Source organism: Periophthalmus magnuspinnatus, chromosome 18 (assembly GCF_009829125.3).
Source record: "Periophthalmus magnuspinnatus isolate fPerMag1 chromosome 18, fPerMag1.2.pri, whole genome shotgun sequence".
In the NCBI taxonomy this organism is placed as follows: Eukaryota; Metazoa; Chordata; class Actinopteri; order Gobiiformes; family Gobiidae; genus Periophthalmus; species Periophthalmus magnuspinnatus.
The window spans coordinates 25173698-25198873 of NC_047143.1; the positions used below are offsets into that span (position 1 = coordinate 25173698).

A 25176-nucleotide genomic window follows, 5' to 3' on the forward strand; every position below is an offset into this window, starting at 1 on the left:
CTGAGGCGCAGACAGCCTTCGAGAAGCTTAAGAGACTATTTACCTCCGCTCCCATCCTGCACCAGCCCGACCCTTCACGGCAATTCATCGTGGAGGTCGACGCCTCCGACTCGGGAGTGGGGGCCGTGCTTTCGCAGAGGTTCGACCCCCACAACCGCCTCTGTCCCTGCGCCTTCTTTTCCCGGCGATTGTCCTCGGCCGAGGTCAATTATGATGTGGGGGATCGGGAGCTCCTTGCCGTAAAGCTGGCCTTGGAGGAGTGGCGCCACTGGCTCGAAGGGGCGGAGCAACCATTCATCGTCTGGACCGACCATAAAAACTTGGAGTACATCCAGTCCGCCAGGCGCCTCAATCCCCGTCAAGCTCGTTGGTCCCTCTTCTTCAGCCGCTTCAACTTTCTCCTCACCTACCGCCCCGGATCTCGGAACGTCAAACCAGATGCCCTCTCCCGCCAGTTCGCCCTGGAGGATAGCCCGGTCACCGCAGAAACAATTATCCCCTCCTCGTGTGTGGTGGCCGCGGTCCATTGGGATATCGAGGACACCGTCCGAGAGGCCCAGACCAACGACCCCGACCCAGGTAACGGTCCTCCAGATAAACTGTTTGTTCCCGATTCTGTCCGGTCTCAGGTGCTCCAGTGGGTCCATGCCTCCCGTTTCGCCTGCCATCCTGGTGCCGGTCGCTCTCTCTCCCTCCTCAGGAGACGCTTCTGGTGGCCCACGATGGACACAGACACCCGGGCTTATGTCGCCGCCTGCCAGGTATGTGCTCGGGCCAAGGCCTCCCACTCACCCCCTTCTGGTCTCTTGCATCCTCTCCCAGTTCCTCGTCGCCCTTGGTCCCACATCGCCTTGGACTTCGTGACGGGCCTTCCCCCTTCCCAGGGGAACACGGTGGTTCTCACCATTGTGGACCGCTTCTCCAAGGCCGCCCATTTCGTTGCCCTGCCTAAGCTCCCCACAGCCAAAGAAACTGCCGACCAGCTGACCAGTCATGTCTTCCGACTCCACGGCATCCCGGTGGACATCGTGTCCGACAGAGGGACCCAATTCACCTCTCAGGTATGGCGGTCTTTCTGCGACAGTTTGGGGGCCACGGTTAGCCTCACGTCCGGGTTCCATCCACAATCTAATGGGCAGACGGAGCGGGCCAACCAAGACCTGGAGTCGGCCCTACGGTGCACAGCCTCCGCCAACCCCGCGACCTGGAGTACTCACCTACCCTGGATAGAGTACGCTCACAACTCCCTCGTGAGTTCCGCCACTGGTATGTCCCCCTTCGAGGCATCGCTGGGATATCAACCCCCTCTCTTTCCCACGGAGGAGAGGGACCTCGCCGTCCCGTCTGTTCAGCGCCATCTCCAGCGCTGTCGCCGGATCTGGAAGAAGGCCAGGGCGGCCCTTCTTCGGGCTGGAGCGCGCACTAAGGCGACGGCCGATCGCCACCGTGTCCCGGCGCCCGTATACCAACCTGGCCAGATGGTTTGGCTCTCCGCCAAGACGGTCCCGCTGAAGACGGACTCCCGTAAGCTGTCCCCCCGATTCCTGGGACCGTTTAAGATCATGAGGATCATAAATCCATCGGCGGTGCGCCTCCAGTTACCCCCGTCTCTCCGGATTCATCCGACCTTTCACGTCTCCCAGGTTAAACCAGTCCGGACCAGCGACCTGTGCCCTCCGGCCGATCCCCCACCGCCCGCCCGAGTCATTGACGGCCACCCGGCGTTCACCGTCCGCCGCCTGATTGACGTTCGTCGCCGTGGTAGGGGCCTCCAGTACCTCGTCGATTGGGAGGGTTACGGTCCGGAGGAGCGATCCTGGGTGCCCAGGGCACGCATTCTGGACCCCGACATGGTGAGAGACTTCCACCGCGCTCATCCTGACAAGCCTGGGGGTCCACCAGGAGGTGGACCTTAGGGGGGGGGTACTGTCATGATGTCAGTTTCCCTGTCCTCCCGTGCTCTCTCCCCCTCCCCTACCTGTGTGTCTGGAGCTGGGTGGAGTGCCTGACTCCTCCCGTGCACACCTGGGGTGCATCAGCCTAATCACCACCACCTGCTGCTGAGTACAAGAAGGCTTGGCAGTCTACACTCGGTGCCAGACCGTCCGCGTGTAAAACGTGAATGTTTCTAGCTAAGCTTTGTTATTTGGTACTTTCCTGCAAATGCTCATTTGGATTTATGCACCCTCCAGATTCCTGCCTCCACTCGCCCAGCTCCTGCCGTCACGTTCCAGTCCCGGTATCGTCTCCTGCTCGTCTCGTCTCCGGCTCGTCTCGTCTCCTGCTCGTCTCGTCTCCTGCTCGTCTCGTCTCCTGCTCGTCTCGTCTCCTGTCCGGTCCTGGTCTCTGGTTTGTCACCCGCTCCCCGCTCTGGTCTTCGTCTGCTCCGCCCGCCCTGGTACCGCACCTGCTTCTATCCCCGTCCTGGTCCTGTCCTGCCCGCCTCTACCTGCACCGCACCCGCCTGACCCGTCTCCTGCTCCCCGGTTCCTGTACCTGCTCTTGTGACCTGTTTAAAGACTGCATTTTCACCGCTGTAAATAAACACTGTTAAAACTGCTCTGGTCTGCATCCTTTGGTCCTATCCGCACCGTTACGACAGAACTGTTTATAACTGAACACCTGCACATACAAATCTATACACATATTTATATTTATACATTTACACACATGGGAGAACCATCTCAATATTTATCTATTATTAAAATAATCAATAAAAGGCTGCCAAATGGTATAAAAAAGCTTATTTTTTTCTAGTTTTAAGTGTTGCATTATGTCTCTGAAGATTTTGGTGAGTTCCTTTTTTTGCTTTTCCAGTTCAATAAAATGAAGTGTCAATGTAACGTAACTCAAGATATTCTTTTGCTCTTTATTAAGACACATTTACAGTAGCTGCTCCAAAAAAAGTGCAATCATCGGGTTCATTGGAAACTGAATTTTGAGGGTCACAGTTAAGCTCTCGAACAACTTTGTCCCACACATTTTGGGAAATGTTCCAACATCGTTCTTTACTGGACAAAGAGGCAAGACCGTACCCACAGCGTTCACTTAGAGTATTTTTTTTCTTCTCTTTACTTTTGTCGATACAGACGAACCATGCGTGTCCACGATTGGCTAATCCACCTGTCAATCACGGCCATTTGAAAACGAGGAGATTCAACGATGACGAGACTCAGATCTTCGTAAAGTATTGAAGAAATGTGTGTCATGGATTCCAGGCAAATCGTACTCTTGAAACTGGAGCAAATACTTTTTCACTATAAATTATAACTCTAACCGCATATGGTATTTATATTTTTTTGGAAGTTCGCACCAACGCAGTCCCTATAGGTGCAGTAAATCTCACCTGCACATTTTAAACATTTTTATACAGCGTTTTTGACTTCGGAGTACCTCATCCCATAACTAGCTTGTACTAAAACAATAGCATGACGTAATCTTTTCAGTCCAGTGCAGCTTGTTAGCAATTATCTGTTTGAAATGACTATAAAAAACCAGATGTGTTGCTCGCAGTGTACAAACGGTGCAGCTGAGAGCGCTCCAGTAGTGCGAGTCCATGAACTTTTAGTGCACTTGGCAAGGACACATCTGTGCAGAGGATGTGGTGAGCGAAGAAGCCCTTGTGCAGTCCAGTTCCCATCAGCCCCTTTTGTATGAGCTGTTTAAGATAAGAGCCATGGCCACACAGGCGTTACGCAGATCAGAGGTTCCATCCTCACTGTTCACCTGTTTATATTGAGCGTAAGGAAAGAACGGGACTAAATCATCAACGGACAAGAGTCTAACCAAGGTCTAAACAGAACAGAACAAACTGGGCTTAAACCATCGAGTGCATATATATATATAAATGGACATGGCTACGCTGCTAACCTTTCCCCAAGGTCGCTCCTGTTGGCGTTAGCAACAGGTTTGAGTCACAACGCTGCTAAGCTACCGTCAACAGCCTCGCTCCTGACTGGCTCTGTGGTTGCTATGATACTCGCGATCGGAATTCCAAATATGAAACTGCTCCAAATTGTCCGTCAATTAGCTTCATTCGACTGAACTCACTCAGTCCACTTCTTCACACAGTCTCTGATCCAAACCAGCGTTAATCCGAGTGCAATGCGATTTATGTACAATTTTATATAATTTCTCTCTGGACGCCTTCCTAAAGAGGTGTCCTGAGCATGTCCCACCGGGAGGAGACCCCCGATGAAAACCCAGGACACGCTAGAGGAGCTATGTCTCTCGGCTGGTCTGGGAACGCCTTGGGGTTCCACTGGAGGAGCTGGAGGAAGTGTCTGGGGTGAGGGAAGTCTGGGAGTCCCGGCTTAGACTGATAAGAGGCAGAAAATGGATGGATGGATTTCTAATTTCTATATAATATCAACTAATGTACAGTTGTTTGTGGTAAATTATATTATTATTGAATACAATGGACCTTAATTGGCCTGAATTAAGACTTTATTAAGAACGATTCAAGGTTAGTAACTAGAGATAGACCCATAAATCAGTCCATCAGGCCGATATTTGCACTTTTTTTTGCGTATGGGCTATCGGCCGTAACTCCTGCTTTGGCCGATACTTTGTTTGGGCTCACCCTTTTCTACATAATGCTTTATTTTAACACTTCAGTGCGACGGTAGCGTTCACAAAACGAGGCCACACAGCTCCGTTTATTGGTCAGTAGTAAAAACAGGGTTGTAGATCTAAAAATAATTCGTATGGAGATCATTTTTCTTTATTATAGTTAAATTATGCAGAGCTGTGAAAAACTATGAAACTGTAATATTTCTGTAGTTATAATGTCAAATCATATATATTTTTGGGGGGAATTGCTCTGGATTCTACGCAATCGATATCGGCATCGGTCATGGGAAAAAAAAACTTGATTTCAAACTTTGCTCATGCTAAATCAAGGCTAGTTTAAGTGTTGTTTTTATTATAAAGAGTTGCAGATATGGCGTGGCAGAGTTAGCGTTGACTTTTTGGCCTTTTCTGGAGTTTTAAGGCAGTTTTGTTGAGGCACCTGACAGTAGGCGTGGATACACAAGCCTGGTGTGGAGCTGTTACCTCGACTCTGCTAAAAAAAAAAAGCCATTTGTGAAGCATGAAACTGGGCTTTAGTGGAGACCTCAAAATGATGACGGTCCATGTGATTTTCCATTACTGTGTTTTTATGACATTGAGCACTGAACAGACTGGGACTAAGGTAAAGCTGTACTACGTAACTTATCTGGTGGTGGAGGGTCTGTTTGCTTGCTTGGCTCTATGGTTATTGTTTTGTTTGACTGACGAAAAACAAAGGATGAACAAGAAGTGGATGAAACGGGGACAAAACGGGCAAAACTGGGGACTCAACCGGGATTCATCTGACTCAACCAACTAAGAACAAAGAAGAAACCTGAAGTGGACTAAACAGGGACTAAACAGGGACTAAACAGGGACTAAAGAGGGACTAAAGAGGGACAAAACTGTGACTCAACCGGGACTCAAGTGACTAAGAATGAACCTGAAGTTGGACTGAAGTTGGACTGAAGTTGGACTGAAGTTGGACTGAAGTTGGACTGAAGTTGGACTGAAGTTGGACTAAAGTTGGACTAAAGTTGGACTAAAGTTGGACTAAAGTTGGACTAAAGTTGGACTAAAGTTGGACTAAAGTTGGACTAAAGTTGGACTAAAGTTGGACTGAAGTTGGACTGAAGTTGGACTGAAGTTGGACTAAAGTTGGACTAAAGTTGGACTAAAGTTGGACTAAAGTTGGACTAAAGTTGGACTAAAGTTGGACTAAAGTTGGACTAAAGTTGGACTAAAGTTGGACTAAAGTTGGACTAAAGTTGGACTAAAGTTGGACTAAAGTTGGACTAAAGTTGGACTAAAGTTGGACTAAAGTTGGACTAAAGTTGGACTCAAGTTGGACTCAAGTTGGACTCAAGTTGGACTCAAGTTGGACTCAAGTTGGACTCAAGTTGGACTCAAGTTGGACTCAAGTTGGACTCAAGTTGGACTCAAGTTGGACTCAAGTTGGACTCAAGTTGGACTCAAGTTGGACTCAAGTTGGACTCAAGTTGGACTCAAGTTGGACTCAAGTTGGACTCAAGTTGGACTCAAGTTGGACTCAAGTTGGACTCAAGTTGGACTCAAGTTGGACTCAAGTTGGACTCAAGTTGGACTCAGGTTGGACTCAGGTTGGACTCGATGGGGACTCAAGTTGGACTCGATGGGGACTCGATGGGGACTCGATGGGGACTCGATGGGGACTGAACCAGACTGCCCGTGCGATTTTCCATTACTACACTTTCACAACATTAAGCAAACCACTGAACAGACTGTGACTACATTAAAACTGTACTACGTAACTTTTCTAGTGGAGGCTTTGCCCACTTGCTTGTCTCCATAGAGATGTTAGAGATGCTTTGTCCCACAGTGAGGCATTAAACACATCTATATGTACAACCAGGCCAAGTTACTGTGTATTTTTCAAGGTACTTTTGAGCATTAACAACATGTAAAGTAAATCGGTTTAATAACAAATAAATCGGTTTAATAAAATAAATACGGTGGAACATTCCAAGCACAGCAACAGCGTCGCCGTGGAGACCATTATTCCATTAAAATTGTACGGAAATTCTTTTTGCATAACCCCTTCATTGTTTAACTTTTCCTGTATATATTTATTTAATTTTTCGCTCGACGTTCCATCTTTTCGTCGTATCCGTGCGGCTGGTGTTCGATAGGATTCCCACGCATATATAATGTGCTTATAGTGTCACTGTGGTGAAATGAAGTGAAGAAGCAGCTGTCTCAGGGTCTCCAGGGAATAGAAATCATGCCGCGAGACTGGCTCTAATGCCGTTTACAGTGTTATTTATTACCACGTTACTGCACACGGACTTCCACGTATCGATAAAGGCGCTAAATATATAATACGTACAGAAAAAAACAAGTCAAGTGTGAAGATAATGGGAAAGATTCATTACTGCCATAAGTAAACGTTTATGTATGTGATGTCCAGTGATTCCAGTCTTATAGTGGTTTCTAATAACAAGATTTCAATGAATTTAAAGCAGATTCTGGCTCCAATTCAGTTTACATTGAAAAACTGTGTTCTCTCTCTGTACCTGCTGCTGTCAGACTCGTCGTTTTGGTCTTAAATGTTCATATTAACCCGCTCTACATGATCCTGGGGTTTTTATTTCGCCGTTGTGTCTGTAAATCAACATACGAACCACAAATATACAAAAACATGATACAAAACAGTACACTATAGCTCAGTATTTTCATTAGCGGCGTGCATGCTGGTTGTGTTGGGATAGCGCTCTGAAGGGGGAGTGACTTGGCACAGAGAGAAAAGGGTGGAATGACTCTGAAACCTATTAAACATTCAGCAAATATAGCATTTGAAAACGATAAAAATGAGCACGGTGATCGAAATGTTATGTGTCAGGAGTTAATAGCCCATAGAAGTGAAATACCTCCAAAACTAAACATGACCAGGACTAAAAACTAAGAATGAACCAGAACTGGACCAGGTTAAACCAAGACTTAAATCAGAACTGAACCAGGACTTAAACAAGATTGGACTGGGAGTGGACCAGACCAGGACTAGGAGTGGACCGGGAGTGGACTGGACCGGGAGTGGACCGGGAGTGGACCAGGAATGGACCAAGAGTGGATCAGGAGTGGACCAAACATGGATTAAACCAAAACTATTCCAAGTCTAAACCTCAGTCATATAATAGTCGTATATACGGACCAATTTATGCCTGATCATGGTCTAAACCTGGAGTAAAATCTCTACAGTTTGTATGAAAAAAGACAAACTACAAAACAATTAGTCCTAAACCAGTTCTATTCTGAGTAATCCCTCAGTCGTTCAGGTCTGTCAAACTGTCTTTGATTGTCTCTTTTGCTCTGAAATCGTCTATACGGCGCTAACGTGCTTGTCTTATTTCAGTGTGTAGAGACATTTTAATACGTAGTTTTCAGTGAATCTAGCATTTTTAAAACGATAAAAGCGAGCGCGGTGATGTAAATGTGTTATGTGTCAGCTGTTAATACCCCATAGAAGTAAAATACCCCCTTTTTAACCAGATGAGATCAAAACGGACAGAACATGATTGAGTGGACCGGACCAGGACCGAACCAGGGCCAAACGAGGGTCAAACGAGGGTCAAACGAGGGTCAAACGAGGGTCAAACGAGGGTCAAACGAGGGCCATACGTGGACCAAACGTGGACCAAATGTGGACCAAACTTGGACTATTCAATGTCTAAAAGTCAATGAAATAACCCAAGAACCAACCAACATGCCTCATCATGATCTTAACTTTAACCTGAACTTAACCTGGACTAAAAAGATCTATAATTTGTATTAAAAAAACCTTCTTCTTACGACTAAAACCACATCTGTGTCTTCCCTCAGTCGTCCAGGTCTGATCCATCTCAAACTAATTGAATTTTCCTCTTCTTTGCTGCAGTTCTAAACCGCTCAAACTGTCTTTCCTCGTCCCTTGTGCTTTGAAATGGTCTATGTGGCGCTAACGTGCTTGTCTTATTTCAGTGTGCGGAGACATCCATGGGCAGTTCTTTGACTTGATGAAGCTGTTTGAAGTGGGAGGATCGCCAGCATCCACGCGCTACCTTTTCCTCGGGGACTACGTAGATCGAGGGTATTTCAGTATTGAAGTAAGTCCATTTTGTTTTGTGTCTTTTGAGCCTGATCCACTGTGACATGTGCCAAAGCGGAGTTTATTAATAGATTCTTTCTCCGAGCTTTGACTAAATCAGGGAGAGAATTATTGTAGAGGTAATGGGCTTTTGTAATAACTCGAAATATCGCCTAGAAAATGTCACAGTGGAGCCCGGGGTTATGTAGAGAGTGTGTTTTAATATTAGCATAAGAACTCGCCTGGAAACTAGGCTGCTGCGAGATTTATTCCTAATTTGAGTAATCTATGTGCGGAAATATGATACTTTTGTTAATTAACTATTTAACAGGAGAAAGTCTGTTGAAAATCACATCCACGGGCCACAGAAAAAGTAGGACGATCGGACTAAAACGAGACAATACGGTCGCTGTTAAAGCTTCACTGTGTAATTTTTCTAGTTGAGCATCTGCCGCCTGCTTTTCTCCACTGAAATGTTATTGTTTTGCTGTAGACCTCATGTGTCAAACTCGAGGCCCATGGGCCAAATGCGGCCCGCCACATCATTTTATGTGGCCCGTGACAAAGTAAATTAAAAGGTATGACTGTTTTAAAATGTCAGTTTATTATTAGATACAGAGTTAAACAGCCATTTTTTCATCTCTGTGCAAATCCATGTGCAATATTTGTAACTTGAATAAATAATAAATATAGAAACGGTTAATTAACACGATTCAAAAGTAGTTGCATTTATTTTACATTAAATTTGGTTACATTTAGTGACATTTATCTTACAGTCAGTTACATCTGGCCCTTTGAGAGTCACCATTTTGTTGATGTGGCCCTTTGTGAAAATGAGTTTGACGCCCCTGCTGTAGACTGTTTATATAACTGGACGTAGCTAACCTGCTAGCTCATGGACGCACTTCCGGCTTCATCGACTCTGGCTCCAATTCACTTTCTATTAAAAAACTGTGTCATTTTGGTCTTAAATGTTCGTATTAACCCGCTCGACATGATCCTGGTGTTTTTATTTCACTTTTGTGTCCAGAAAAATCAACATATGAACATTAATTACAGACGAATCAGGCGCCTTCGTTGCTCGACATCACTCCCGTTAGCGTTAGCAACAGGTTTGATTGACAGCATTGCTAAGCGCTCGCTCCCTGCTCAACCAGTGGTGCGGGCGGGAAGGGGCGTTATCTTCAACAGCCTCGCTCCCGATTGGCTCCTTGGTTGCTATGATACTCGCGGTCAGAATTCCAAATATAAAATTAGCCGCTGTAACTGCTAGCCTCGATTAGCTTCATTTGATTGGAGCTGAATGCTATGGGTGGCATTGGTGGGTTTTGCCTACAATGTTCCACCGTAGGGTATTAAATTTGTATTTCCAAGGAGACACGCAGACGCTAGCAGACAAATCAGATCCATGGAGGGGCGATCTTGTAAAAAATGCATGTGTTTGTTAGGATTTTTGAGCAATATAAACATTACTTGAATAAATTGTCGTATTTCCTGAGTATAAGTCGCACTTTTTTCATAGTTTAGCCGGGGGTGCGACTCAGATGCGATTTTTATGTGAAATATGTTTTTTTTCTTCATTATTGTGTATTATTTATCTGGTGCAACTTATACTCCAGAAAATACGTTAAATAAAATTGTCCATGGAGATGAGCAGGTGGCGGACCCTCTACTACAGGTTTGTCAAACACATTTTCACCGAGGGCCACATCAGCAAAATGGTCACTCTCAAAGCGCCACATGTAAAACAAATGCAACTACTTTTTTAACTCGTCTATAAACTGTCTCTGTATTTATTTCGTATTTGAGTTACAAATATCACATATACATTTACATAGATGTAAAAATATGACACACGAGGAGCGACGTCGCTCGCTGTCCATTTATTTCCAATGGTCTCTGTGCGACACTCGCTCGTCTCTCTCACCTCCGTGACAAGCGAAAGCCGTGCACGTGAAAACCTCGTGCTCGTGCATGTGGACGTGCACACGCCTGCGACGCGACTAATGAAAGATGAAAAATGTTCTACTTTTATCGCTGTCGCTGCACAACAGCCAATCAGAGAGTTTGATTGACGAGCCAATGCACTGTCCACTTCAGAAACATCATGGAGGAGAAAATTAGACTCACGGTGTCGGATTTCACAATACTGACATCTCAAAGAGACGACCGAGATATATCAAAAAAAGCAGCTGCCTGGGAACTGGTTGGTGCCAGGGTGAATATGAGAGGTAACATGCGCAAATTTGTTAATTCAGATAAATTTATGGAGGCTAATAACCAAATGTATTAAAGACTGATTCAACATTAAAAAAATATATTTATTTAAGGTTTTTACATTAAACAGAATTAGCTGCAGAATAGGGTGGACCCAGGATCGCTTTTTAAGTTTTGTAGAGTGCAACCAATTGTAATATTTTAGTCAAATGAAGCAAAACTTTACGAGATTCCATTTTAGCGTTTTTTTCCCCATCTACCGCTATTAACCTCAAAATTCCCTCCAAATAAACAGCCAATCAGACGAGTAGGAGGCTCGATCTGCTCTGGAACAGAGCGCGACGTGACAAGCTGCCGCTAGTCGCTGCAGTTTGTCGCTGCCCGTGTGTTTGATTTTAAAGCCGCTGTCGTTAGTCTTTCCCCGTGTGTCGAGCCCATAACTGTATCTCCTCATAAACTGACATTTTAAGACAGTCAAACCTTTTAATTTATCTTGTTGTGGGCCACATAAAAAGACGTGGCGGGCCGCATTTACCCCGGGGGCCTTGAGTTTGACACATGTGCTCTACTAGAAAAGTTACACAGAGTACCTTTATTATTGAATCGTTTACTTTTGTTGCGACACAAAATGCTGGTTTGAGTCTGTTTTTAGATGTAAAACAGTGACTTTTCTCTTGTTGACGCGTCTCTCTGTTCTGTGTTGCAGTGTGTGCTGTACTTGTGGGCCTTAAAGATCCTTTACCCCAAAACACTGTTTTTGCTGCGTGGGAATCATGAATGTAGACATTTAACAGAGTATTTCACATTTAAGCAAGAATGTAAGTATCCATTTTGCTTTGAGCTCTCTGCCTCCTGTGTCTTTGATTTTTCACACAAATGAAGTCTGTGACATTTTGAATCGAGTTATTCTCTGTAAAATCGTTTCATTCTGATCTATGGAGAAGTGCCACGAACAAGACACGTTTTTGTCCCTCTGATATTTACACAGAAAAACTCAAAGGTTTTTACTTTTTACTGTTCCTGTTTATTTCACTGCTGTTTCATTTTACCCCGGTGCCTAAAGATATTTACGTTTTTGTTTTGAAAGTAAAATATAGATCATCCCCAATGTGGTATTAACCCTGTACTGGAGAATACTGTACAGATATAGAATAGCGCCCCCTAGAGCACTAGAGCGGGATAAGACCGAGACTTAGAGCGGGACTAGAGCGGGACCAGAGCGGGACTAGAGCGGGACTGAACCCGGACTAGACCGGGACTGAACCGAAACTAGAGCGGGGACTAGACCGAGAGTAGACCTGGACTGAACCTGGACTAAATTGAGACTTATCCGAGACTAGACCGGGACTACACTGGGACTAGAGCGAAACTAGACCAGAACTAGACCGAGACTAGCCCTGGAGTAAACCGGGACTAAATTGAGACTGAACTGAAACCAGACTGACGGGACTAGACTGGAACTGAACTGAGACTAGACTTGGACTAAACCGGGACTAGATTGAGACTGAACCTGTACTAGACCGGGACTAGACCGGGACTAGACCGTACTGTAGCAGGACGTCCTTGCTCTCAGGTCTCTTAAAGTGACAGAAGCTGAATATATAAATCAGACATTCCTGCACTTTGGAAATTTGTACTTTTTGCCTTTAATTCCCAGTTTCCTGAAAATTATAGCCCTATTTTACTTATTTTTTATCAGTGGGACTTTTAAGAGTTTTCCTCGAGTAAAACATCTGACCCACTTGAAACACGTTATTTCAATAAAAACATAACATTTGGAAGTTTTTGGAGGAGACGGAATTTTCTTTGGAAGTGTTTTTACAATAACACTTAAGTTTATCCCACACACGGCTCTGTCCAGTCCATACTGAGACCTCCCTCCACCCGCCCCTCCACCCGCTCCTCCACCCGCTCCTCCACCCGCTCCTCCACCCGCTCCTCCACCCGCTCCTCCACCCAGCTCTTTGTTTAGTTTGAGCTGAGGTGGAAGTCAAACCGTGTGAAACGTTTCTGGTTAAACACATGTGTGATATTTTCTGACCTCGTCCTGTAGCTGCATTAGTCCAGTACAACAGACTGTGTTTGATTTGGCACTGACCACAGACCCGCCCTCTCCCTCCATCCCTCCCTCCATCTCTCTCTCTCTCCCCTTCTCCTCTCTCTACATTTCCTCTCGCCATTGCTCTCTCTCTCTCCAATCGACTCTCTCCATTTCCTCTATCTCATCTCCTCCCCTCCCTCTCCTTTCCCTCATCTCCTCTCTCTCCATTTCCTCTCTCCATCTCTCTCTCTCCATTTTGTCTCTCTATCGCACTCTCTCTCCATCTCTTCCCCCTCCATCTCCTTTCTCTCCATCTCCTCTCTCATCTCACGCTCTCCATCTCTGTCTGTTTCTCTCCCTATCTGTATATCTCCCCATTCCTCCATCTCTTTCTCTCTCTCTACCTATCATCCATCTATCATCTATCTTTCTCTATCTCTATCTCTGACTATCTCTCCCTCCCTTTCTCCATATCTCTCTGTCTACATTTTGTTCTCTCTCCATCTCCCTCTATCTCCCCCTCCATCTCTCCTTCTATCTCTCCTTCTGTCCATCTCTCCCTCTGTCCATCGCTCCATCTCTCCCTCTCCCTCTCTCTCGCTCTACCTCTCTTTCCCTCTGTCCCTCTCTGCCTTTTTCTCTCCCCCTCTCCCTACCTCCCCCTCATCCCTCTCTCCTCCCCCTCTCTCCCCCCTCCCCCCTCTCCCCCTCTCTCCCCCCTCTCCCCCTCTCTCCCCCTCTCTCTTCCTCTCTCTCCCCTCTCCCCCGTCTCCCCCCTCCCCCCCTCTCCCTCCTCTCTCCCCCCTCCCCCCCTCCCCCCTCTCCCCCTCTCTCCCCCTCCCTCCCCCTTTCCCCCCTCCCCCCTCTCCCCCTCTCTCCCCCTCCCTCCCCCTTTCCCCCCTCCCCCTCTCCTCCCCCTCTCCTCCCTCTCTCCTCCCCCTCCCCCCCTCTCCCCCTCCCCCTCCCCCCCCTCTCTCTCACCCCCCCTCTCTCCTCCCCCTCCTCCCTCTCCCCCCCCCCCTCCCCCCCTCTCCCCCCCTCTCTCCCCCCCTCCCCCCCTCTCTCCCCCCCTCCCCCCCTCTCTCCCTCTCTCAGGTAGAATCAAGTATTCTGAGCAGGTGTATGACTCGTGCATGGATGCGTTCGACTGCCTTCCTCTGGCTGCTCTGATGAACCAGCAGTTCCTGTGTGTCCACGGGGGCCTGTCTCCAGAAATCACAAACCTCGACGACATCAGGAAAGTATGTGCTGCTTTTTTTCACCGTCATTTCACAAAACCGGCCCAACGTTTTCACCCGATCTGCGTCTTAACTGAAGCCGGACACTGTTTGAACATTGACCGTTTGAAATGACGACTTTGAAAATGTACGACTCTTAAAGGGCCCACGTTACAATGTAAAAGGGCCCACGTTACAGTGTAAAAGGGCCCACGTTACAATGTAAAAGGGCCCACGTTACAGTGTAAAAGGGCCCACGTTACAATGTAAAAGGGCCCACGTTACAATGTAAAAGGGCCCACGTTACAATGTAAAAGGGCCCACGTTACAATGTAAAAGGGCCCACGTTACAGTGTAAAAGGGCCCACGTTACAGTGTAAAAGGGCCCACGTTACAATGTAAAAGGGCCCACGTTACAGTGTAAAAGGGCCCACGTTACAATGTAAAAGGGCCCACGTTACAATGTAAAAGGGCCCACGTTACAGTGTAAAAGGGCCCACGTTACAGTGTAAAAGGGCCCACGTTACAATGTAAAAGGGCCCACGTTACAGTGTAAAAGGGCCCACGTTACAATGTAAAAGGGCCCACGTTACAGTGTAAAAGGGCCCACGTTACAATGTAAAAGGGCCCACGTTACAATGTAAAAGGGCCCACGTTACAATGCAAAAGGGCCCACGTTACACTATTAAAGAAGGGCCCACTATTAAAGAAGGGCCCATGTTACACTATTAAAGGGCCCATACTACAATATTTTCTAATCTGTTCTAATCTCGTTTCCTCGTCAAACCCTGCATATTTCTCAAACTGAAAACGCTCTGTTCCACCTTGTGATGTCATCATGTGGTGATACAGGAAGTGCTCCGCTGTGTTTTTAAACTCCACACACCTTCATTTCTAGAATCATTTGGATCATTTCAGCCCTGACGTTGCCAATCGCTGTTGAACTAAAGCTAAAAGGAGATGTTAACTTGAAAACTACCACTTGATGACATCACAGGGTGGACTATAGTAAAGGTGAAACAACAAAGACAAAAATATTAAAAGTTCCCTGTGAAACTTTTGCGCCGCACTTACACCACCTGCTCGTCCCCATAAAGATTTTATTATTTTGAATGGGACGTTAAACTGATCCGTTTCCATGGCGACTGTTGGAGACACTTTACACCATCAGGGCTGAAGTTACAGGTCAGATCTGTGGAGAAACGATCCAGTTCACAGCAAGAGTAAGACAGAATCGTTTCCATGGAGAGTCTAGCTATCAAAACACCTGTAATTTAATAAAGGCACAATAGGTTTAATGCCATACTGTGAAATATTCCAGGCAAAGCTATAAGAGATCTCCATGGATACGAGCAGAAAAGTTACGTAGTGCATCTTTAGGACGTTTATGCTAGTTTTTAGACATGGGAATCAGAATACACAATGCACAACTTTATTTTACAATGTATTATTTTGATTGGAATGTTCCTTAGTGGTGCTGGTGGTGTCTCCATGGAGATCGGGAAATGCTAATGCCTTGCTAAGTTATTAGTCAGATCTGTGGAGAAGAGATCCCATTGACACTAAGAGCAAGAATACATCGTTTCCATGGTATTGTTTAGCCATAAAAAGACCTGTGACTTAGCAAATGCTTTTGTTTTAATGCCATACTGTGAAATATTCCAGGCAAAGCAATAAGAGATCTCCATGGCGACGAGCAGAAAAGTTACTTAGTGCATCTTTAGGAAGTTTATGCTAGTTTTAAGACGTATCAGAATACAGAATAGAGAATGCAGGACTTTATATTGTGTAATTTTGAATGGGATGTCCCACAGCAAGACATTTCTTTTAACTGTTTCCAAGGAGACCAGCAGATTACATCATCAGTACCAAGTTATGAGTCAGATCTGTGGAGAAACACACCCGTTCACAGTAACAGCAAGAATACCTCATTTCCGTGGTATTGTTTAGCCATAAAAACACCTGTAATTTAGTAAATGCTTTCGCTTTAATGCCATACTGTGAAATATTCCACTCAAAACAATAAGAGATCTCCATGGCGACGAGCAGAAAAGTTACACAGTGCACCTTTATGTTGGTTTTTAGACATCAGAATACAGAATGTATTACTTTACTTTATTTTGTATTATTTCCCACAGCAAGGCATTACATTTAACTGTTTCCATGGAGACAAGGAGATTACGTCATCAGTACCAAGTTATGAGTCAGATCTGTGGAGAAACAAACCTGTTCACAGTGAGAGCAAGAACACATCGTTTCCATGGTATTGTTTAGTCATAAAAACACCTGTAATTTAGTAAATGCTTTAGATTTAATGCCATACTGTGAAATACTCCAGGCAAAATGATAAGAGATCTCCATGGAGACGAGCAGAAAAGTTACACAGTGCATCTTTAGGAAAAACTCTGACTTTCTAACTCTTGGTGAACTTTACCACAGCAGCGTTTTGTGCTTCAGATTCCGTGTGGACCTGTGCCACGCCGTCCCTGGTCTGGTCTTTGGATCTGATTAAAAACATGGAAGGGTGGGATCCCACGTTCGGAATAATTCAATAATTCCAATTGGATTTTGTGGTCGCAATCAGACTCCGTGCATAATAGAATCTGCTCTATTGAAGTGTCCATCACACGCGCCGTCCTGTATTTCAGCGGCTTTTGTTCGGGACGAGTTGGCGGAACGCACGGACGTTTTACGCCAAAAGAAAAGGTGTAAAAAGGTTTTTTTAATAAACAATGAACAAATACTATTTTTGACGCCTCATCTGGCCACGTTTTGACTCTTGTTCCAGTCGGAATATTAAAAAAAACCTTGATGTTTGTGTGATGGTTATTTAGGCCATTAAATGGTCATTCCATTATGACCATTTACCATTGTTTAAATATATAATAAAAAATAATAAGATAAAATAAATATAATAACTGGTAGTAGAAATGGTTAAAATATATACAAATATATAAAATAAATAAAATAACTGGTAGTAGAAATAGTTTAAATATATAATCAAAATAAAATAAATAACTGGTAGTAGAAATAATTTAAATATTTAATAAAATAAATAAAATAACTGGTAGTAGAAATAGTTTAAATATATAATAAAAAATAATAAAATAAATAAAATAACTGGCTGTAGAAATAGTTTAAATATATAATAAAAAATAATAAAATAAATAAAATAACTGGCTGTAGAAATAGTTTAAATATATAATAAAAAAAATAATAAAATAAAATAACTGGTAGTAGAAATAGTTTAAATATATAATAAAAAATAATAAATAGAGATGGACAGATGTATGGGTTGGAACAATATTTTATCATTATTTATTTATTTTTTTGTTTATTTTTTGTCTCCAGAATAGGCTGACTTTTGTTTGCTCTGGCCATCTGCTTAAAGGAAAGATTTAAAGCTTCATTTTAACACTTGAGTGCAGAGATGGCATTGCACAAAATGGGATTACACGGATCCGCTGTAAGTTCAAAGTGAAACAGGCTCGATGTCGTGTTCTGCTTTTATTATGCAGAGCAGAGCGTGGGCATTTTACGGCCGCTCTGGATTTGGAAATATCAGTACTGACATTGGCCACGATAATGTAGTAGTCGCCAAAAGTACTACTAGTTTCTACTTATAAATGTTGGTAATACAATACAGTTATTTGCCATATAAATACCGTTGAATTGAAAGTTGGTAATGTGGTTGGTAATAATGACTTTGTTTTAATAATTATCGCTGAGGATGGTAAAAACAGGGGGTAATGGGGTTGTTAAAAGTCGGATATTAATCGATACCAAAACTACGACACTATTTGAGCAGGTATCGATACTAAAAAGGCGCTTTCATTGAACCTTTCCTGCATAAAAATGATCTTGAGCTGCATCAGAACAAGTATAAGACACGTAGACTCGTAAACGCTCATGAAAATCACAGTCTATAAGCTCGGTGCACAGTAGCATGCTAGCTAGATCGCTGCGTCTCAAAGCTAAATCAATAAAGTCACGTTTAGTAAAATTGAAAAACATAAAATAAACAACCTCCTAAACTTCAAATTAATTAAAACAAAGAGTACTCAGTTGTTTTTATATGTAGAATCCTTCAGTTTGTGGTGTTTTTTTTAATATTTATGCCATAAGCGTTAGCTTTAGCATTAGCGTTGAGACACAACCATGTCTCTTTCTCTGGTGAAGTTGTCATTTTATTCGTGTCGAGTGACATCCACCTGCATCTCCCTGTCCACTGCCTGACCCTAACCCTCTAACCTCTGACCCCTGACCCCGAACCCACCCACAGCTCCCTAACCTCTGACCTCTGACCCCGAACATACCTGCAGCTCTCTGTCCACAGCCTGAGCTTTAAATATTTATTGACTTTAGCGTGACTCTGTAAAAACCTCATAGAGATAAAGCTAGACAGGAAGTAGTGACTCTAACAGGAAGTAGTGACTCTAACAGGAAGTAGTGACTCTAACAGGAAGTAGTGTCACTAACAGGAAGTAGCGTCACTAACGGGAAGTAGTGACTCTAACGGGAAGTAGTGACTCTAACAGGAAGTAGTGACGCTAACAGGAAGTAGTGACGCTAACAGGAAGTAGTGTCGCTAACAGGAAGTAGTGTCGCTAACAGGAAGTAGTGTCGCTAACAGGAAGTAGTGTCGCTAACAGGAAGTAGTGTCGCTAACAGGAAGTAGTGTCGCTAACAGGAAGTAGTGTCGCTAACAGGAAGTAGTGTCGCTAACAGGAAGTAGTGTCGCTAACAGGAAGTAGTGTCGCTAACAGGAAGTAGTGTCGCTAACAGGAAGTAGTGTCGCTAACAGGAAGTAGTGTCGCTAACAGGAAGTAGTGTCGCTAACAGGAAGTAGTGTCGCTAACAGGAAGTAGTGTCGCTAACAGGAAGTAGTGTCGCTAACAGGAAGTAGTGTCGCTAACAGGAAGTAGTGTCGCTAACAGGAAGTAGAGCCTATTGTCTAAATTCTATTGTCCTTTTATTGTTATTGTAGTATCAGAATTACTATTGAGTATCAAGTCTATTTCTTAGTATCAACATTTTAGTATCGCGCTAACAATAGTTGGTAATAAACAGCAGTCATTTGTCCTCGCCTTCCCCTGGTCTGACGGCGGTGTGTTTTCATGTCTCCACAGTTAGACAGATTCAAAGAGCCCCCTGCGTACGGGCCCATGTGCGACCTGCTGTGGTCCGACCCCCTCGAGGACTTTGGCAACGAGAAGAGCCAAGAGCATTTCACACACAACACAGTCCGAGGATGCTCCTACTTCTACAGGTCAGCGCCTTTTTCACTACATTTTTATTAGTTATTATGCAGTAAGATGGTAAAAAGTAACATGTTTTTCTTTTGTTTGGCGTTTCTGTCTGTGTAGTGTTGTGTCCTTGGGCAAGACGCTTCACCTTTCTTGCCTCTAGAGTCTGTTCTCTTGTTTTTTTTTACTTCGTCTAACTACAAAACAAATACCAACAGTAGATTCTTTGACGCAGCACACAAAACTTGTTTAAAAAAAAGAGCTGAGGTAGAAAGTTTGGACCTAGCATGACGGTATGTGGCTAACAAGTGTTGCTAATTAGGCTTTTTGCTGTCACCAAACTTTAAACTCACCACTTACAGCATCGCAGCAGCTCCGGCCCCACTCATCCTGAACCACAACTCTGAGCGTCGAGAAAAACACGGTAAAAACCTGCCTGAAAAAGAACTAACCTCCAGTGCAAATATGTTTTTTTTTATCATAGTTTGTCAGTTTTGTTCACTGACACTGGCAATAAAACGGATTCTGATTTTAAAAAAGTATTATGTGAAAAAATCTACGTAAGTAAAAGTATTTAAACACCCAAGTAAAAATCTTAAATATAACATTTCTTTATTTTTCTTAGGAATTTTGTGTATTTATTTTTATTTGCTCAAAGCTGAAGGTTGAAATCAAAAACTTTATTCCGGATGTTTCCACGAACATGGTAAAAATAACCCCTCAAATCAGATGAAAAGTACTTTTTAATTTCTACTCCGCTACATTTTGAACTGGTATCTGCACTTTTCTGTTCAAATATGTAGTGAAGCAAAAGTAAAAAGTACAGATATGTAAAAATTCTCCTTGTGTACAGTACTTTACTGCTTGTACCTTGTTACCTTCCAGCACTGCCTAAATGTGCACATCACTGCGTAACAAGAGTCATTTTATTTTTTCAGTGAGTTTGCTGTGATCAGATCCAGAGAGACTGATATCTAAATGATACTAGACAAACAGACGATCGCACTGATGATACTAGAGATGACTTGGCTGACTTTATTTCCTCGTCAAAACTTTACAAAGACTCGTTGATTTCTGATGGCTGTGATTGACAGGTGGATTAACCAACCAGGGAAACACATTTAGGTCAAAACAAACATATCTGACAAAAAAAACAAACCTTTTTTCTCAGCATTTTTTAAACTGTCCTCCTCTGCTGCGTCACTGTTCTGTGGAGCACCCCAGGGCTTCATTTTGGGGCCCATGCTCTTTTCACTGTACATGCTGCTGCGGGTCAGTTATTGCAAGAACCAGCGAGCTTTTCACTGCTACGCCCGTGTTTTCTGATAAAAGTGGTTCTCTTTAATCTTTAAGTGAATGTACTGCAGATGTAAAAGTTCTTGGGGCCGAATATCCTTCACTTAAATCAGAATAAAACTGAATACATTTTATTTGGAGACTCTGACTAGGACTAAACCGGGGGCTAAACTGGGGGTTAAACCGGGGGCTAAACTGGGGCTAAACTGGGGCTAAACCGAGGCTAAACCGGGGCTAAACCGGGGCTAAACCGGGGCTAAACCGGGGCTAAACCGGGGCTAAACCGGGGCTAAACCGGGGCTAAACCGGGGCTAAACCGGGGCTAAACTCTTCCTGAAGATGTGAGACAGACCTCTACTTTGACAATATTTAAATCCAGGCTCCAAACGGTTCTGTTTAGCTGTAAATATGACTGAAAGAGTTTTATTCTGCACTGTCCTTCTCTTTTAATGCTAATTTTATGATGATTATTTATGTTTTGATCTGTTTTGTATTGTGATTTTAATGTCTTTCTTATTCCGTAAAGCCCGTCCAGATAAACCCGCCTTACCTAGGTGTACTACTTTATTCCGACCTGTTTGCTCCTCCGTGATGAGTTGCTGCTGAGTGGGAGCGCTCTGTAGTCAGAACACTTTGTGCTTAAACGTATGAAGACCAGAGCCAGTATTTATGTAACCCGTATTCCCTCAAATTGCGCTGAGTGAGTCGACGAGCAGAAGAAATGCGTAGCGCCTGCAGCCTCCTCTGTCACAAAATGTAATGAAGTGGCACATTACCGCGAGGAGGGCTGCTCTGTAAACGCCTCCATAGCTCCCTGCGTTCATTAGCCTGCGCTGTTAGCATTTGGTCCCAGGGCTCCAGACGGAACCCTCTAGAATTAGGAGAAGCCTCATGTTGTTTTGTTTTCATTAGCGGATTTATAGTCAAATATTTGCCTAAATGAAATTAATGAAAAATTGTAACTGGGTGCATGGATGTTGGATGTTGGACGTGAGATGTAGCGATCGCGCGAAAAAAGCTAATAAGGAGCGACGGAAGCTCAGTTGGTTGAGCGTTTGTCCACTGATCCGAAGACTGACAATTCGAATCCCGCTCTCGACATAAACATCATCGGTTGAGTGGTTAGATCCATTAATCTATCTGTAGATGATGTCGTTTTGTCCTTGGGCAAGACACTTAACTCTATAGCGTCGGATGCGGATTGGATTGGCGTTGATAAACTCGCGGTTGCGTACTTTCCATTACCGTAACTCTGCAAACACTTGTGCGATCATGCTAATTCAAACGGCGTCTCAAAGCAGAGGCATGAGGTAATGCGCTTAACGTCGTCCCTCGAAGACGACCAATCGGCAAATCTACCACTTCATGACATCACGAGGTGGAACGGAGCATTTTGAGCTTGAGAGATGTTACTCAAACATGTGTGAATGAAACAAAACACAACTCCAGGTCTGTTTTTGAGGAAGTAACAGCTTTATATCATGACTTATTTAGGCTGAGTTCTTCTCTCAAACAGAAAACACTCTGTTCCACCTTGTGATGTCATCATGTGGTGATACAGGAAGTGCTCCACTGTTGTTTTTGAACACCACACACCTTCATTTATAGAATCATTGGGATCATTTCAGCCCTAGAATTGCCAATCTCTACTGAACTATAGGTAAAATGTAGCTGTTAAAAGCTTGAAAACTACCACTTGATGACATCACAAGGTGGAACAGAGCGCAGGTGTCAGTTATTCAATGAGTCAAAGGAAAAATAAGGGTGTACAGAGGTGTAAAATAGAGGTAGTTGTGTGAAAAAAGAAAAAAGTACATGCTGATACTTCCTTTAATGTGATTTTTATGGCTAAAAAAAAGAAAAGTCTAGTTCTGACTGCTCAACCGATGATGTCAAACCTTTGGGTCAGTGGACAAACACGACCAACTGAGCCACCGACGCCCACAGTCACATGGCATTTAACTTAATCGAGCCGCAAAATGAATCTATACATATGGTGCAACTATTCCCTAAAAGAAAATAGCAGCCTAAGATATAGAAATATACATACAGTGGTCCCTCGTTATGAATAATAACCCGCAATAGACGAAATCCGCAGTAGTCAGTGTTATTTTTTACAATCATTCTGTTTTTGTCTGTAAAACCCCTCACCACACACTTTATACACTTTTCTCACACAGACGTTAACATTTTCTCACATTTCTCTCTCGTTTAAACACTAAACCTGGTCTAGTCCTGGTCTAGTCCTGGTCTAGTCCTGGTCTAGTCCTGGTCTAGTCCTGGTCAAATCCTTGGGTAACACTTATCCTGGTTTGATCCTAGTTTATTTTTTATGTAGTTCTGGCTGTGTCCTACTCTTGTCCCATCTTAGACCCGTCTTTGTCCCATCTTTGTCCCATCTTTGTCCCATCTTAGACCCATCTTAGACCCATCTTAGACCCGTCTTTGTCCCGTCTTTGTCCCGTCTTAGACCCGTCTTTGACCCGTCTTTGTCCCGTCTTTGTCCCGTCTTTGTCCCGTCTTAGACCCGTCTTAGACCCGTCTTTGTCCCGTCTTTGTCCCGTCTTAGACCCGTCTTTGTCCCGTCTTAGACCCGTCTTTGTCCCGTCTTTGTCCCGTCTTTGTCCCATCTTAGACCCATCTTAGACCCGTCTTTGTCCCGTCTTAGACCCGTCTTAGACCCGTCTTTGTCCCGTCTTTGTCCCGTCTTAGACCCGTCTTTGTCCCGTCTTAGACCCGTCTTTGTCCCGTCTTTGTCCCGTCTTTGTCCCATCTTAGACCCATCTTAGACCCGTCTTTGTCCCATCTTAGACCCGTCTTTGTCCCGTCTTAGACCCGTCTTTGTCCCGTCTTAGACCCGTCTTTGTCCCGTCTTTGTCCCGTCTTAGACCCGTCTTTGTCCCGTCTTTGTCCCGTCTTAGACCCGTCTTTGTCCCGTCTTAGACCCGTCTTTGTCCCGTCTTTGTCCCGTCTTTGTCCCATCTTAGACCCATCTTAGACCCGTCTTTGTCCCGTCTTAGACCCGTCTTTGTCCCGTCTTTGTCCCGTCTTAGACCCGTCTTTGTCCCGTCTTAGACCCGTCTTTGTCCCGTCTTAGACCCGTCTTTGTCCCGTCTTAGACCCGTCTTTGTCCCGTCTTAGACCCGTCTTTGTCCCGTCTTTGTCTCATCTTAGACCCATCGTTGTCCCGTCTTTGTCCAGTCTTAGTCCATTTTCTCACATTTCTCTCTCGTTTAAACTCTCTCAAAGTTCAAACCTTCGTCGGCGTCTTTGTCGGTGCAGAACGTTTCATCGACATTGTGGGTTTTGTCGGGGAGAAAACAAATGGCAAACGTACAGCACTTCAGAGTCACACTGAGATCCAACGTTTATGTAAATTTGGCTAAAGGAGACTGATGGACAATGGTCTACGGTCTCTTACGCAATATTGACATCTATATTTCCCAAATCGTTCAGTCCTTCACTAAGTTCATTTACAATATTTTTTTCGTTTACTGTTTTTGTTCATTCCAGTAACAGTTGTTTTAAGTGCGTGGCTATGCTCATATTGCCCCAGTTAACCTCTCCTGCTTGGTTTGAATTCCTTCGGAGCCTTTTTTCTCTCCGTTGTCCACTTCATCTGTCCAGGACACAGCTGCTAATTGGCGTCACACCGGCGCGGATGTTTTATGACAGTTTAAACCGGGGCCACTGCTCGAGACTCCGCCCTTTAAACTCTGTCGGTCGCTCGTGACGTGCAGAGACCAATTATTTCCTTCTGACACCGTAGTCGCGCTCGTAAGACTTTAACAAACGCAACTCGAGCGTGAAATAGTGGCGTTTTTAAATGATCACGTTGGGCTGCGTCGGCTGGAAAACGGGTCAACAAAGATAACTGTTTAAGTGCTGGTGTCTATTTTTACTTTATATTAATGGAAAATGAAATTAATTGTTGAAAGAGCTCATGTTCCGCTGTTTTTACGTTGTTTTCTCGTCACAGACAGACCTGGAGTTGTGTTTTGTTTCATTCGCACATGTTTAACACACAAACCCTGCAGATTTAGTTACTTTCTCAAGCCGAAAACACTCTGTTCCACCTTGTGATGTCATCGTGTGGTGATACAGGAAGTGCTCCGCTGTGTTTTTAAACTACACACACCTTCATTTCTAGAATCATTTGGATAATTTCAGCCGTATAATTGCCAATCTCTACTAAACTAAAGGTAAAATGTAGCTGTTAAAAGCTTGAAATCTACCACTTGACGACATCACGAGGTGGAACAGAGCATTTTGAGCTTTGGCGATGTTATAGACTAATAATAGTGTTACTCAAACATGTGTGAATGAAACGGCACAACTCCAGGTCTGTTTTTGAGGAGTAAACAGCGTTATAACACGACTTAAACCTCACAAGAGTCAAGTTTTGTGTAATATTTCACCTTTAAACTCTTAATAATTCAAATTTATTTGTATTTATTCATATTTATTTTTAAAATATTGGGCAAAAGTTCAAAATGAAACAAATAAATC

At 44.1% G+C, this 25176-nt stretch overlaps 1 protein-coding gene across 2 annotated transcripts in view; it reads left to right on the forward strand.

Moving 5' to 3' along the window:
• The window catches only part of LOC117385944 (protein phosphatase 3 catalytic subunit alpha), a 163429-nt gene that overhangs the window by 90301 nt on the left and 47952 nt on the right, over positions 1-25176 (forward strand). For both annotated transcript variants that reach the window (XM_055229078.1, XM_033983227.2), the window contains exons 3-6: positions 8545-8669; positions 11574-11685; positions 14004-14149; positions 19255-19394. In XM_055229078.1, coding sequence (XP_055085053.1) covers positions 8545-8669; positions 11574-11685; positions 14004-14149; positions 19255-19394 — 523 coding nt within the window. The remainder of the gene's footprint in view (positions 1-8544; positions 8670-11573; positions 11686-14003; positions 14150-19254; positions 19395-25176) is intronic.